The sequence below is a fragment of the Heptranchias perlo genome, chromosome 5 (genome assembly GCF_035084215.1).
Source record: "Heptranchias perlo isolate sHepPer1 chromosome 5, sHepPer1.hap1, whole genome shotgun sequence".
NCBI lineage: Eukaryota > Metazoa > Chordata > Chondrichthyes > Hexanchiformes > Hexanchidae > Heptranchias > Heptranchias perlo.
Genome location: NC_090329.1, coordinates 89,849,956 through 89,866,132, shown reverse-complemented (window position 1 = coordinate 89,866,132; position 16,177 = coordinate 89,849,956). Strand labels below are relative to the sequence as shown.

The window sequence follows — 16,177 nt, the reverse complement described above, 5'->3', positions numbered from 1 at the left end:
GAGTGACCACCGCACAGTCCTCGTGGAGATGACGTCGCGTCTTCGCACTGAGGACACCATCCAACGTGTTGTGGCACTATCACTGTGCTAAATGGGATAGATTCAGAACAGATCTAGCAGATCAAAACTGGGCATCCATGAGGCGCTGTGGGCCATCAGCAGCAGCAGAATTGTATTCCAGCACAATCTGTAACCTCATGGCCTGGCATATTCCTCACTCTACCATTACCAACAAGCCAGGGGATCAACCCTGGTTCAATGAGTAGTGTGGAAGAGCATGCCAGGGGCAGCACCAGGCACACTTAAAAATGAGGTGCCAACCTGGTGAAGCTACAACACAGGACTACATGCATACTAAACAGCAAAACAACATGCTACAGACAGAGCTAAGCGATTCCACAACCAACGGATCAGATCAAAGCTCTGCAGTCCTGCCACATCCAGTTGTGAACGGCGGTGGACAATTAAATAACTAACGGGAGGAGGACGCTCTGTAAACATCCCCATCCTCAATGCTGGCAGAGTCCAGCACGTGAGTGCAAAAGACAAGGATGAAGCATTTACAACCATCTTCAGCCAGAAGTGCCGAGTGGATGATCCATCTCTGCCTGCTCCAGATATCCCCACCATCACAGAAGCCAGTCTTCAGCCAATTCGATTCACTCCACGCGATATCAAGAAACGGCCGCGTGCACTGGATACAGCAAAGGCTATGGGCTTCGACGACCTCCCGGCTGTAGTGCTGAAGGCTTGTGCTCCAGAACTAGCCGCGCCTCTAGCCAAACTGTTCCAGTACAGCGACAACACTGGCATCTACCCGACAATGTAGAGAATTGCCAAGGTATGTCCTGTCCACAAAAAGCAGGAAAAATCCAAATCTGGCCAATTACTGCCCCATTAGCCTACTCTCAATCATCAAAGTGATGGAAGGTGTCATCGACAGTGCTATCAAGCGGCACTTACTCACCAATAACCTGCTCACCGATGCTCAGTTTGGATTCCGCCAGGACCACTTTGCTCCAGACCTCATTACAGCCTTGGTCCAAGCATGGACAAAAGAGCTGAATTCCAGAGGTGCGTGACTACCCTTGACATCAAGGCAGCATTTGACAGTGTGGCACCAAGGAGCCCTAGTAAAATTGAAGTCAAGGGAAAACTCTCCAGTGGCTGGAGTCATATCTAGCACAAAGGAAGATGGTAGTGGTTGTTGGAGGCCAATCATCTCAGCCCCAGGACATTGCTGCAGGAGTTCCTCAGGGCAGTGTCCTAGGTCCAATCATCTTCAGCTGCTTCGTCAATGACCTTCCCTCCATAAGGTCAGAAATTGGGATGTTCGCTGATGATTGCAGAGTGTTCAGTTCTATTCAAACCCCTCAAATAATGAAGCAGTCCGTGCCCGCATGCAGCAAGACCTGGACAACATCCAGGCTTGGGCTCATAAGTGGCAAGTAACATTCGCACCAGACAAGTGCCAGGCAATGACCATCTCCAACGAGAGTCTAACCACACCCCCTTGACATTCAACAGCATTACCAAAGAACATCCTGGGTGTCACCATTGACCAGAAACTTAACTGGACCAGCCACATAAATACTGTGGCTACAAGAGCAGGTCAGAGGCTGGGTATTCTGCAGCAAGTGACTCACCTCCTGACTCCCCAAAGCCTTTCCACCATCTACAAGGCACAAGTCAGGAGTGTGATGGAATACTCTCCACTTGCCTGGATGACTGCAGCTCCAACAACACAAGAAGCTTGACACCATCCAAGACAAAGCAGCCCACTTGATTGGCACCCCATCCACCACCCTAAACATTCACTCATCACCGGCACACAGGATGCACTGCAGCAAATCGCCAAGCCTTCTTCGACAGCACCTTCCAAATGCACAACTTCTACCACCTAGAAGGGCAAGGGCAGGAGGCACGTGCAAACACCACCTGCACGTTCCCTTCCAAGACACACACCATCCCGACTTGAAAATATATCGCCGTTCCTTTATCGGCGCCGAGTCAAAATCCTGGAACTCCCTTCATAACAGCACTGTGGGAGAACCTTCACCAGACGGACTGCAGCGGTTCCAGGCGGCGGCTCACCACCACGTTCTCAAGGGCAATTAGGGATGGGCAATAAATGCTGGCCTTGCCAGCGACGCCCACATCCCATGAATGAATAAAAAAAATGTAATTTTCCTGTTCAAAAGATACCATTGCTACTATCTGAAGGAATGCCAGGAGCTCTCGCTGCAGCTTGGCCAACATTCATCACTTCAACACCATCAAGATAGGTTATCAGGTCGTTTATCAATGGTATTTGTGGGAACTTGCCTTGCAAATTGACTGCTGTTTACCTACAAAATAAATGACTACAACTTAAAAAATTCATTGCTTGAAAGCACTTTGGGACTTTTTTTTTAAACAAAAGATTTACTCTTTGGATGTGGGCAATTCTGGCAAGGCTGCATTTATTGCCCATCTCTAGTTGTCCTGGAAAAGGTGATAGTGGGCTTTCTCTTTGAACTATTGTAATCCTTGTGATTATGGTGGTCCCACAATGTGGGAAGCAGGGAATTCCAGGATTCTTATCCAGCGACAATGAAGGAACAGCACTACTCGTCCAATTCAAGTTGGCATGCAACTTGGAAGGAAAATTGGAGACGGTGTTCCCACAACAATGTTGCTCCTGTCATTCTTGGTGACAGAGGTCACATCGGAGGGAGGCAATGTCAAAAGTTGCTGCAGTGCATCCTGTGGATCGTACATATTGCAGCCATAGTGCACCGGTGGATATTGTGTCCAGCGGCAGGGACTCTGATCAAGCTGGATTGTGTTGAGCTTCTCCAGTGCTGTTGTAGCTGCACCCACCCAATTAAGTAGTGAGTATTCTATTAGACTCATGATCAGAGGCCAGTATATGGTAGAGAGGTTTGGGGGTGGGGGTGGTGGTGGTCAAGAGGTGAGCAACTCATCGCAGAGTGATTGACTTCCATTTTAAGTACCAGCTCTTTCACCATCTGCTCCAAAGCTGGCTCTTGGCAAGTATTCGCAGCACTGCTGTACTATGGAGAGAGAATGCACATTTGTTCATAACAAAATCCTACCAGTTGACTTACACCAGCTCTAATTTTTCGTTAGCGATAACCTGCCAACATGTATATATCAAAATTTGACATTACTAGTTCAAAACATAAAATCAGGGATGGGAAAGGGCCACCCTACTCATCCCTCTAGATCTCACATCTGTCTCACCAGAAAATATGGGGAAAATGAATATGTATTTATTGGTATTTAAGAGTATTCCATTTATGTGACAAATCTTAAAATTTTAATTTGACTCAAATTATCTATTATCTGTCCAAACCACCTTGACTGCTACAGTCACATTCAGTCACAAGTCCCCACTAATTGACTCACATGTGAGCTATATATTTGATTGCCCCCAGAGCGGACAGGAGAAAATATACTGGTTGCAGTGTCCACTTTTTTTTGTAGCCAAAATTGCTCTGGCAATATGAACTGCAACAATATTATTTTTTCCACACAAAAGAATAGAATATGGAATGTTTCAACATAAATGGCTATTGAAGCCAAGTCAATGACATTTAAGAGGGAATTGGATAAACATTTGCAAAAAATTAAAACAGCATAAGGAAAGAGCAGGAAAATGGGATTAGAGCTAAAAGCTGTGATATGGAGCCAGCACTGCCAAAGGCAGAATGGGCTGAATTCTCTCAATTTCTGTTGAGATTGCTATGATTCTATACTAGTTTCAGCTAAGTCAACAATACACATGTCTGCAATTGGACAGATTTACTAGGCCAATGCACATATTCAGCCGAAGTGAGTGCATGCAACTTTGCATATATTATTTCACTTAGAATGTAGACTGCATGGAGCAAACCAGAAATTCTAAGAAGGTACAACATGCTCGAGGAGGTAGCAGGTAAAGCAGAATTTATTCCCCCTTTTCCATGCACACTTTTATAGGACTAAAACCTGAAAGGAACACTGTGGGGTACACAAGTAGCTTGCACTGTGTGACACAGATGTTGAAAGGTTGAAGCAGCACTGCCACCAGGAATTATATATATGATGAAATGGATTCGACTCAAAAAAGGATGTGGACTGGCTAGACAGATGGTTATCTGGCTGCTCTGCTAATTTCTAACATTGGAATGCGTTCTTGCTTCCAGGAGAAAGCTGCACAGAACTATCGGGAGCAGAGTCACATCACTGGGGTACTCTGAATTTGACACCACTGTCCAGATTTGATGAAGCAATTGAACATTGTTGGCCCTTAGCATTTTTGGCCTCAGGTCTGTGTTGGGGATAGAATGTTTAGAAGGTGTGCTGCCACCAACCAGCAAGTATCCTTTTCTTAGTCTCATTGTTACCCAACACATACACTCAATAACAAAGGCAAGTGACTGCACAATAGAATGGCATAGTATGTTGGCATTTTACATCTGTAAGTATTCTATCCTGGAAACCATTGCAACACATCTTCCTTTATTCTTCCTATAAAAAGGTATTCAAGATAAATTTGCATCATCTGGTGGCAGTCAGGACTTCAGCACTTCACTGTAGGTTTCATCACACACACCACCTGGGTGTAAGCATCATAGATCTAAGCACACTGGATCATTTAGATAGCAAGTTTAAGGATGGAGCACTGGGTAAGAGCAAAGAAGGAGCAAGTGGACATTGCAGCCGAGGAACAGTCCGAGGCTTTCCTCTGATGATTTCCCTTTTGAAGGCTGGCCCAGCTGAGTCCCAATTTCTTGCCCATACAGCAATGAGTGATGGTGGTGCCTCATGTTTGATACATCTGTGGATTGCAGACTGGCAGATGAATCCCTGTGGTGGCCTGGAATGATTCGGTAGCATAAAAAGTTTATTGCTGCGATAATCAACATAGCTACATGAAGAGCCATCTCTATATGGCATGTACATTAGTATGTTTGTCCAGTGAAGTACAAGTATATTTTTAAAGTTAGTGTTTATTTTAGGCAGTGTGGAAACATCCATATAACAAGGGAAATAGGAACATGAGTAGGCCGTATGGCCCCGATCCGGCTCAGCCATTCAATAAGATCATGGCTCACCTACCTCAACTCCACTTTCCCACCCGATACTTCGATTCCCTTAGTGTCCAAAAATCTATCGATCTCAGTTTTTAAATATACCGAGCATCCAGCTATCTAGGATAAAGAATTCCCAAGAGTCACAACCCTCCGAGTGAAGAAATTGCTCTTCATCTCAGTCCTCAATGGCCAGCCTCTTATCTTGAGACTATGATCCCAGTTCTAGACTCTCCAGCCAGGGGAAATCAAGCCCCCTAAGAATTTCATACATTTCAATGAGATCACCTCTCATTCTTCTAAACTCCAGAGAATGTAGGCCCATTCTACTCAGTCTCTCCTCATAGGACAACCCTCATCCCAGGAATCAATCTAGTGAACCTGCGTTGTACCCCCTTCTCAGGCAAGTATACCTTTCCTTAGGTAAGGAGACCAAAGCTGTACACAGTACTCCAGGTGTAGTCTCACCAGGGCCCTATATAATTACAGCAAGACATCCTTACTTTCAAGGGGGCTGGAGTATAACATACCATTTGCCTTCCTAATTGCTTGCTGTACCTGCATGTTAACTTTGTGAGTCATGTACAAGGACACCCAAATCCCTCTGACCACCAACATTTTAGTCTCAGGTGTAATGAGCAACACAGATCGTGTCAGCACCGGACTACATCTACTTATTACAGTGCACTTAAATAGTTACTGATCTGTTATTAAACCTACTGGTGCCCAACTAATACATTGATAACAGCTATAATTGTGAATGCCACTGCAAAATGAACAGATATGTTTTCTTATAGTTTGTAGCACAAATTGATGCACTGCAGCACACGTCTTGTGAAAACAGACATTTACCTTGGTCTGCGAAATGCAAGTCCATATTGTTGACAAGCCAGGCCCACAGTGGGTGTGTAAACAATGGGCATGAATCTCTCAATGTCTGAAGTCAGCGCTCTGTAGAAAAGCTTTTCATTTCGGTCTTGAAGGGCCATTAGAAATATGTACCTTAAAACAATAAAAAAGTACAATAAAATAATTTTGTAGCAATAAAAGCAGATGAGAACATATTCAATTACACATTATAAAAAGCAGAATGCTAGTAGATTTTTTTTTAAACTATATAATTGTTTTTAAACCTGTAGTGGCACTAAAATGTGACCACTTAATTAGGACATTTTCTTATTGCTTTATTCTTCCAATTGAGCATAAAGGGACAAAGGTTTTACCAATTGAGGTTTTAAAAGCTAAATATATCTGCAATAGTGAACATAATCTTTCAATCTAATTTAATTACCTTTTGAGAACTGGCTGCCATAATATATCTGAATTATGTCTGCTGGTTGGAGAGTCCAGGACTAGGGGACATAGCCTAAAAATTAGAGCCTGGACTCTCAGGAGGGAAGTTAGAAAATACTTCTACACACAAAAGGATGGTAGAAGTTTGGAACTCTTCCACAAACGGCAGTTGATGCTAGCAACTGTTAATTTTAAATCTGAGATGGATAGATTTTTGTTAACCAAGGGTATTAAGGGATATGGGGCTAAGGCAGGTATAGAGAGTTAGGTCACAGATCAGCCGTGATCTCACTGAATGGCTGAACAGACTCGAGGGGCTAAATGGCCTACTCCTGTTTCAACATTCCTATTTTTAACCTTGGGAATCTGGGCTTGAATCCTGCACATATTTATGGGTAAAAGTTTATTGTATGGTAGCTGTAAAGTGAGTTTGGAAATTACCACTCATGTTCCTAATGGACATGATCACAGCAGGAGCAGTCAAATTCGCCAATTACAAATAAAGTCATCACTCCGAGGCCATAATAAATGCTAACAAAAAAAAGGCAAGTTGCAGGAAGCACCCTTCAATGAATCTCTACAATTCATTTAACTTGCAGCATTCACTATCAAGGGTACAACAGTAATGACTTGTCAACTTGCATCCATATGAGTGGATGAACACAAAATATATATTTTTCACTTCATAATCAACACAGGAATTATACTACAATATTCTGCACTTCATGTGATGTTGCTGTCATAATTTCAAAATGGTTAAGTGGATTCTGTATACAGATATCCTTTAAGTAAAATGGGTCTCCAAAATATTTATGAATTTTGTACCCTTTGCGATCTCATTGTGCAGAGTCGCAATTCATTCCCCTTATTACTCAGTGGGTAAATACAAGCCAAACTGAAGGCACACAGAAGGGTAAAGATCAGTGTTCAATCCCTTGTTGACGCTTAAATAGTTCATCTCAACTGGAACAGCAATTAGACATTAGCCAGACATCCCACTCCTGACTGTTATTCAGAGATCCCTTTGCTGCAATGTGTTTGTGAATGCCTGGCAAGGATATATCAGACCAGTTATGAAGCCTACATTCATTCCCTACCACTGCTTCAATGCTGGAATAGAATATTGAAAATAAAGTACTGGATTCACTGCCCATTTTGGATAACCCTTCATTACTGACGACATTGAAATTGTTCTAATGTTGCTTCAGTAGGTTGCCTACTTAGTGGAAGTTGGCAAAGGAAGCCAGCCGACAGAACTTTCAGCATTTGGCCACGAATACGTAGAGAAGGGAACAGTCAAAGACTGCAGAAATGTCCATTTAGTATCGTAACACTTCATTCGTTCATGGGATGTGGGCTTCGCTGGCGAGGCCGGCATTTATTGCCCATCCCTAATTGCCCAGAAGGTGGTGGTGAGCCGCCTTCTTGAACCACTGCAGTCCGTGTGCTGAAGGTTCTCCCACAGTGCTGTTAGGGAGTTCCAGGATTTTGACCCAGCGACAATGAAGGAACGGCGATATATTTCCAAGTCGGGATGGTGTGAGACTTGGAGGGGGGACGTGCAGGTGGTGTTGTTCCCATGTGCCTGCTGCCCTTGTTCTTCTAGGTGGTAGAGGTCGCAGGTTTGGGAGGTGCTGCAGTGCATCCTGTGGATGGTACACACTGCAGCCACAGTACGCCAATGGTGAAGGGAATGAATGTTTAGGGTGGCGGATGGGGTGTCAATCAAGCGGGCTGCTTGTCCTGGATGGTGTCGAGCTTCGAGTGTTGTTGGAGCTGCACTCATCCAAGCAAGTGGAGAGTATTCCATCACACTCCTGACTTGTGCCTTGTAGATGGTGGAAAGGCTTTGGGGAGTCAGGAGGTGAGTCACTCGCCTCTGACCTGCTCTTGTAGCCACAATATTTATATAGCTGGTCCAGTTAAGTTTCTGGTCAATGGTGACCCCCAAGATGTTGATGGGGGATTCAGCGATGGTAATGCCGTTGAATGTCAAGGGGAAGTGGTTAGACTCTTTTATTGGAGATGGTCATTGCCTGGCACTTGTCTGGCACAAATGTTACTTGCCACTTATCAGCCCAAGCCTGGATGTTATCCAGGTCTTGCTGCATGCGGGCTCGGACTGCTTCATTATTTGAGGGGTCGCGAATGGAACTGAACACTGTGCAATCATCAGCGAACATCCCCATTTCTGACCTTATGATGGAGGGAAGGTCATTGATGAAGCAGCTGAAGATGATTGGGCCTAGGACACTGCCCTGAGGAACTCCTGGGGCTGAGATGATTGGCCACCAACAACCACTACCATCTTCCTTTGTGCTAGGTATGACTCCAGCCACTGGAGAGTTTTCCCCAATTCCCACTGACTTCAATTTTACTAGGGCTCCTTGGTGCCACACTCCGTCAAATGCTGCCTTGATGTCAAGGGCAGTCACTCTCACCTCTGGAAAATAGCTCATCTTGCAATAGAAATCAAACAGTTTTGTAAGTTACATAGCCAAATTTTAGTGTACATTCTACTGTGATGAAAATGTGGTGTCAGAGATGTAAATCTAAGGCCTGGGTCTTCATTTGAGACCATTACATGACCCCCAAACTCTATTAAGGAGAAGCACAAAATAAAAGCACAAAAATTAAAGGATAAGCTGAATTTGGTCAGTTTGGGTTTCTTGGGACATAATGGAATCTGACCCAAAAAGTATAAACAATGGATTCTCCCCAAAAAAGTATAAACAAAAAGAAACTTGAAGCTCCAAATTTTCAGTTGCATCACTGAACAATTTTTTCCTTCGGTCTTGGACTTTACAAGCGATAGTAGCAAAAGGTTGCATGAAGATTGTCATTAGAACTTGGTAGTACAAAATTGGCATAAAATCATAGAATGCTACAGTACAGAAGCCGGCCATTCGGCCCATCATGCCTGTGCCAGCTTTGAAAGAGCTGGCCTATCAGTCCCACTCCCCTGCTCCCCTCCATCCCACCCCCCCATAGTGTTGCAAATTTTTCCCCTTCAAGTATTTATCCAATTCCTTTTGAAAGTAACGATTAAATCTGCTTCCACCACCATTTCAGGCAATGCATTCCAGATCATAACTCACTGCATAAAAATTTTTCCTGATGTCACCTCTGGTTCTTTTGCCAATTACCTTAAATCTGTGACCTCTGGTTACTGACCCTTCAGCCACTGGAAATAGTTTCTCTTTATTTACTCTATTAAAACCCTTCATGATTTTGAACACCTCTATCAAATGTTCCCTGCTCTAAGAGCAGCAACCCCAGTTTCTCTAGTCCCTCCACATAACTGAATTCTTTCATCCCTGGTACCATTCTAGTAAATCTCCTCTGCACCCTCTCCAAGGCCTTGACATCCTTCCTAAAGTGCAGTGCCCAGAATTGGACAATATTCCAGCTGGAGCATAACTAATGTTTTATAAACGTTTAGCATAACTTCCTTGCTTTTGTACTCTCTGCCTCTACTGATGAAGCCACAGATCCCGTATGCCTTAACAGCCTTCTCATTGTCCTGCCATCTTCAAAGACTTGTGTACACCTCCAGGTCTCTCTGTTCCTGCAGCCCTTCAAAATTGTACCATTTAGTTTATATTTCCTCTCTACATTCTTCCTACCAAAATGAATCACTTCACATTTCTCTGCATTAAATTTCATCTACCATGCATCTGCCCATTTCACCAGTCTATCTATATCCTCCTGAAGTCTGTCAGTATCCTGCACACTAATTGAATTTCTTAAACTTTGACCTGCACAACGTGAACCCAGATTGCTGGGCACTTCCAACCTCTAATGGAATAACGTGTAAGCAGCTACAATATGTGCCTAGAAGTTCAGTATCTATTTAATAGTATTTTGTATTCCTAAAGGCAAATGAAACACCTTTTAAAAATATACTATTCCTTTTGTCACGATATTTACTCAAATTAACTTAAGCTACTCAAGTCTCATTAGAAACATGCATAACCTTTTAACGGCTTAAAATTTGGGCTTGAATTCAAATCCCAGCTAAACAGGTCATTAGAACTCTATCTACTAGCTTCATTGACTGAATTTCACTTGCCCTCTACCACTATCAAGTACTTAATAGCAGAGCACTCTATCTTAAGGGAGGCGGGAGAATGGAGACAGCGGGCAGAAAACTGACATTTCATGTCGGCCAATCATTGGGGAGAACATTGACCACACCCTTTCTAATTTTTAGGATGCAAGGGATAGGGGGTGGGAAGAGAATCACAATAGATGTGGGAAAGGAATCCAAGCTTTAAAACAAAGTGTCCTCACTTCTGATAAATCAAAATTAAGAATACGCAAGTTCTCTTAAAATCGAGAAACTTGATTAAACAGCCAGCATTCACACCAAAAATTATACAGATAATCATTACTTTTTTTTTTAAAAAAAGAAAGCAGCATTTATACTTTAGCAATGCAAACTAATTGAGAAAAAGTTATAATGCTGCAATATAGTCCTGCTTTTACTGTACAAGTTGTGAATTTCCTATGGCTTTGCTCATGGAGAGTCAGAGACTACAATGGAGGTGGGAAGGAAACTGCAGTTTGGCAGTACTGCAGGAGGTGCAGTTGGGGGTGAAGAGAAACTCAACGGAGCAACCAAGAGCTGAGAAAAGGCAGTCACTGTGGCCACAACAGTTTGGATCCACAATAAAGCCTCACCTATAATACTCGAGCTTCAAGCCCATGAGATTTCAGACGGTAAAAAACTTAAAGAATTTATATCGTGCCTGTCACAACTTTAGCATATCTCAAAGTACTTCAAGGCCACTATGCAAGGAAATGCAGCTGCCAGTTTGTGCACAGCAAGGTCCCACAGAGGTAACAGACAGAAAACAGAGTAGGAATAAACAGGTCTTCAGGTTGGCAGACTGACTAGTGGGGTACCACAGGGATCAGTGCTTGGGCCCCAGCTAGTCACAATAGATCAATGATTTGGATGAGGGGACCAAATGTAATATTTCCAAGTTTGCTGACAACACAAAACTAGACAGGATTTGAGTTGTGACGAGGATGCAAAGAGGCTTCAAGGGGATATAGACAGGCTAAGGTGAGTGGGCAAGAACATGGCAGATGGAATATAATGTGGTAAAATGTGAAGTCATCCACTTTGGTAGGAAAAACAAAAGGCAGAATATTTTTTTTTAAATGGAGATTGGGAAATGTTGATGTTCAAAAGGGACCTGGGTGTCCTTGTACATGAATCACTGAAAGCTAACATACAGGTGCAGCAAGCAATTAGGAAGGCAAATGGTATGTTGGCCTTTATTACAAGAGGATGAGAGTACAGGAGTAAAGATATCTTACTGCAGTTATATATAGGGCCTTGGTGAGACCACACCTGGAGTATTGTGTACAATTTTGGTCTCTTTACCCAAGGATATACTTACCATATAGAGGGAGTGCAATGAAGGTTCACCAGATTGATACCTGGGATGGTGGGATTGTCATATGGAGGAGAGATTGAGCAGACTAGGCCTGTATTCTCTGGAGTTTAGACGGATGAGAGATGACTCATTGAAACATACAAAATTCTTACAGGGCTCGACAGGGTAGATGCAAGGAGGATGTTTCCCCTGACTGGGGAGTCCAGAGTCTCAGAATAAGGGGCAGGCCATTTAGGACTGAGATGAGGAGAAATTTCTTCACTCAGAAGGTGGTGAACCTTGGAATTCTCTACCCCAGAGGGCTGGGGAGGCTCGGAGTACATTAAAAACAGAGATCGATAGATTACGAGATATTAAAGGCATCAAGGGATAGTGCAGGAAAATGGCGTTGAGGTATTCAGCCATGATCTTGTTGAATGGCGGAGCAGGCTCAAGGGGCCGGATGGCCTACTCCTGCTCCTATTTCTTATGTTCTTATGTTCTAAACAATGGCTCTTAAAAAGGTGGTTATCCAAGTGGCCTGAGCATATATATCTCTCAAGTACTTTGGGAGGTCCATGAACTAATAAGAAAGGAAAAGGCTGGATTTGACTTTTTTGAGGAACACATAGGCCAGGCTGTGGTTTTATGCAAGATCACAGAACATCTTAAAGCTCAGGGAAATCCTACTTGCATTGTTTTCAGCAATTTTCGCAACACCTTCACCTCATGCAGCTCTCATGGAGATGGACAGTATGAGAGTACAAAAATATTTAAATTAGCTGACTTTACATTGTGTCAAGCTTAAGTGCCACGTCCAAGGCCAGCCCCATTTTCTAGTTAATTTCAGTGACAGCTAGGACAATATTTCATATGCGGGTGCTCTAAGCCACTTTGCTTCTTTTAACTAATTTTATATTCTACACAGCAAAAACTAGTCTTGAAGGATTCGCTATTGGTCAGTTAAGATCAAGAATGAGGGCAATCTAAAGTGAAAGTCACTGGCTGCCAAAAAGTCTTAAGGTTTCCTCTTTTCTTGAGGGAGTCTTCAGCCAGAAGTGCAGAGTGGATGATCCATCTCTGCCTCCTCCCGATATCCCCACCATCATTGAAGCCAGTTTTCAACCAAGTCGATTCACTCCATGTGATATCACAAAACGGCTGAGTGCACTGGATACAGCAAAGGATATGGACCCCGACAACATCCTGGTTGTAGCGCTGAAGACTTGTGCTCCAGAACTAGCTGCACCTCTAGCCAAACTCTTCCAGTATGGCTACAACACTGGCATCTACACGACAATGTGGAAAATTGCCCAGGTATGTCCTGTCCACAAAAAGCAGGACAAATCCAATCCGGCCAATTACCGCCCCATCAGTCTACACTCAATCATCAGCAAAGTGTTGGAATTTGTCATCGACAGTGCTATCAAACGACACTCGCCAATGCTCAGTTTGGATTCTGCCAGGACCACTCGGCTCAAGACCTCATTACAGCCTTGGTCCAAACATGGACAAAAAAGTGCTGAATTCCAGAGGTGAGGCAAGACTAGAGTGACTGCCCTTGACATCAAAGCAGCATTTGGCAGAGTGTGGCACCAAGGAGCCCGAGTAAAATTGAAGTCAATGGGAATCAGGGGGAAAACTCTCCAGTGGCTGGAGTCTTACCTAGCACAAAGGAAGATGGTAGTGGTTGTTGGAGGCCAAACATCTCAGCCCATCATCTCAGCCCCAGGAGTTCCTCAGGGCAGTGTCCTAGGCCCAACCATCTTCAGTTGCTTCATCATTGACCTACCTTCCATTATAAAGGTCAGAAATGGGGATGTTCGCAGATGACTGCACAGTTTTCAGTTCCATTCGCATCCCCTCAGATAATTAAGCAGTCCAAGTCCGCATGCAAGACCTGGACAACATCCAGGCTTGGGCTCATAAGTGACAAGTAACATTCGCGCCAGACAATGACCATCTCCAACAAGAGAGTCTAACAACCTCCTCTTGACATTCAACGACATTACCGTCACCGAATCCCCCACCAACATCCTGGGGGTCACCATTGACCAGAAACTTAACTGGACCAGCCACATAAATACTGTGGCTACAAAAGCTGGTCAGAGGCTGGGTATTCTGTGGCAAGTGACTCACCTCCTGACTCCCCAAAGCCTTTCTACCATCTACAAGGCACAAGTCAGGAGTGTGATGGAATACTCTCCACTTGCCTGGATGAGTGCAGCTCCAACAACACTCAAGAAGCTCAACGCCATCCAGGACAAAGCAGCCCGCTTGATTGGCACCCCATGCACCACCCTAAACTTTCACCCCCTTCACCACCGGCACACTCTGGCTGCAATGTGTACCATCCACAGGATGCACTGCAGCAAATCGCCAAGGCTTCTTCGACAGCACCTCCCAAACCAGTGACTTTTACCACCTAGGTGAAGGGCAGCAGGCACATGGGAACACCACCTGCACGTTTCCCTCCAAGTCACACACCATCCCGACTTGGAAATATATTACCGTTCCTTCATAGTCGCTGGGTCAAAATCCTGGAACTCCCTTCCTAACAGCACTGTGGGAGAACCTTCACCACACGGACTGCAGTGTTTCAAGGCGGCGGCTCACCACCACCTTCTCTCGGGCAATTAGGGATAGACAATAAATTCTAGCCTCGCCAGCGACATCCACATCCCATGAACAAATAAACAGTCTGTATATTCATTCTAGATTTGATGAACTTGTTACAGGAATATGTATAATGTTTAAGTTTTTACCCATAAACAGCCAAAACATTTTAAACGTAATCATATCTTTATTCAACTCTTGCTGCTACTGTTAACACTCAACTTACAAGTACTTTCAAAGACAACAATCCGTTCAAACAAAGGGATAGGGAGAGCATAAAATTGTTATTTCAGGCACGTCTATCAAAGCAGCATGTACACCACCAACAGACTGGAATTCAAAGGAATTTGCGTGGACCTACAATGTGTGGGCCAACAATTTAAAGTCATAGCATCACCCTGATTTCTTTGCAAGATGGTAGAGAGGAAACAGGAGCTTCCTGGCGTACACACTCCTGCCTGAACTTTTAAAAAGCGGATACAGATAATCCACAAACAGCTGCTTCCATAGTTCCCTCTCTTTCACCCCATCCCTGTGTGATGTCCATTAGGTACAATTAGTTTCACAGCATTTGCATCCACTGGTACAGACAGTGGTGATTAAATAGGACAAAAATTTAGTTACAGCATTAATAATTTTCTAGTTGCAGCTAATGGGGCATTTGGCAGTCAGTTTCAAGCTCAGAACATCTGAAATTATACAAGTCTTTGAGGATCTGTATTTTGTAATTAAATTCTACTCATGGCAGATAAATTAATGTCAACCACTCACTTTGTAAACTTGAGTATCTCATGAGTTATACATAAGTTTATGTCTCACTTATTCTGCCACTTTGAAACATTTGAACTTTTAGACAAGTGTAACTTCAATGTATGCGCTTAACAGTACATCTGATTACTTTTTAAAATGTTCATTTAGTCAAAAGAAAACTTTGCTTTCAATGTTCTCATCGGGAATTTCATTCATAGCTTAGTTATTTTGTAAACCCATGCTTGTGTGAAGTGGAAGTAGCAGTTACAAAATTACTCTAAAGTAACTTGCACATAAATCATATTCAACACAAAAATACATTAATACTTTGCACCAAATACTTGTATGGGAGATCTAAGTTTTTTTTTAAAAATGACTAATCAATAATCAGTCTGGTCATCAGACTATTTTCAATACAATGTGACAACGTATTGTAAAGTACAATTTTAAAAATGCAGTAATAAATATACAAAATCGAATTGAATGAACAGAGGGGGGGAATATGAAAAAGACCCAAGAGTAATAGTAATCAAGTTATTTTCAATGTCCAATGTCATGAAGCAACTGAAAGCCAATGGGATGTTAGGATATAATAAGCAGAACAATATTATCCAAGTCTACAGTTGTATTGAGGATTTGCAGTGCACTAATTAAACTACATGTGGAGTAGTGTGTTTGGGTCTGGTCACTATTTCACAAAAGATACAAAACCATTGGTTTTCTCTGACCCTATTCCAAGTGTTAACACAATGAGCTATGAGGAAATACTATTTTGGGATATATTCATTTGGAAATTTACTGATTTATATTTGCCAACCCCTACCCCACTTTTGAGGACTATGAAAGGCTTCAGGAGAATATAAATAAGTTAGTGGGATAGGCAAACAGATGACAGATGTAATTTAATGTGGAAAAGGGTGAGGTAATGCATTTTGCAAGGAAAACCAAGGAATCAAAGTAAACACTGAATGAAAGGCAAGACGTGGATGAACAGACACCTAAGAATTCAAATATATAATTCCGTGAAAGTACAAATGAAAGTAGGTGAAGCTA

At 43.1% G+C, this 16,177-nt stretch overlaps 1 protein-coding gene across 3 annotated transcripts in view; it reads right to left on the bottom strand.

Moving 5' to 3' along the window:
* me1 (malic enzyme 1, NADP(+)-dependent, cytosolic) overlaps nucleotides 1–16,177 on the bottom strand; it is a 409,773-nt gene that overhangs the window by 261,356 nt on the left and 132,240 nt on the right. For all 3 annotated transcript variants that reach the window (XM_067984787.1, XM_067984785.1, XM_067984786.1), the window contains exon 3: nucleotides 5,931–6,080. In XM_067984787.1, the coding sequence (XP_067840888.1) occupies nucleotides 5,931–6,080 (150 nt within the window). The remainder of the gene's footprint in view (nucleotides 1–5,930; nucleotides 6,081–16,177) is intronic.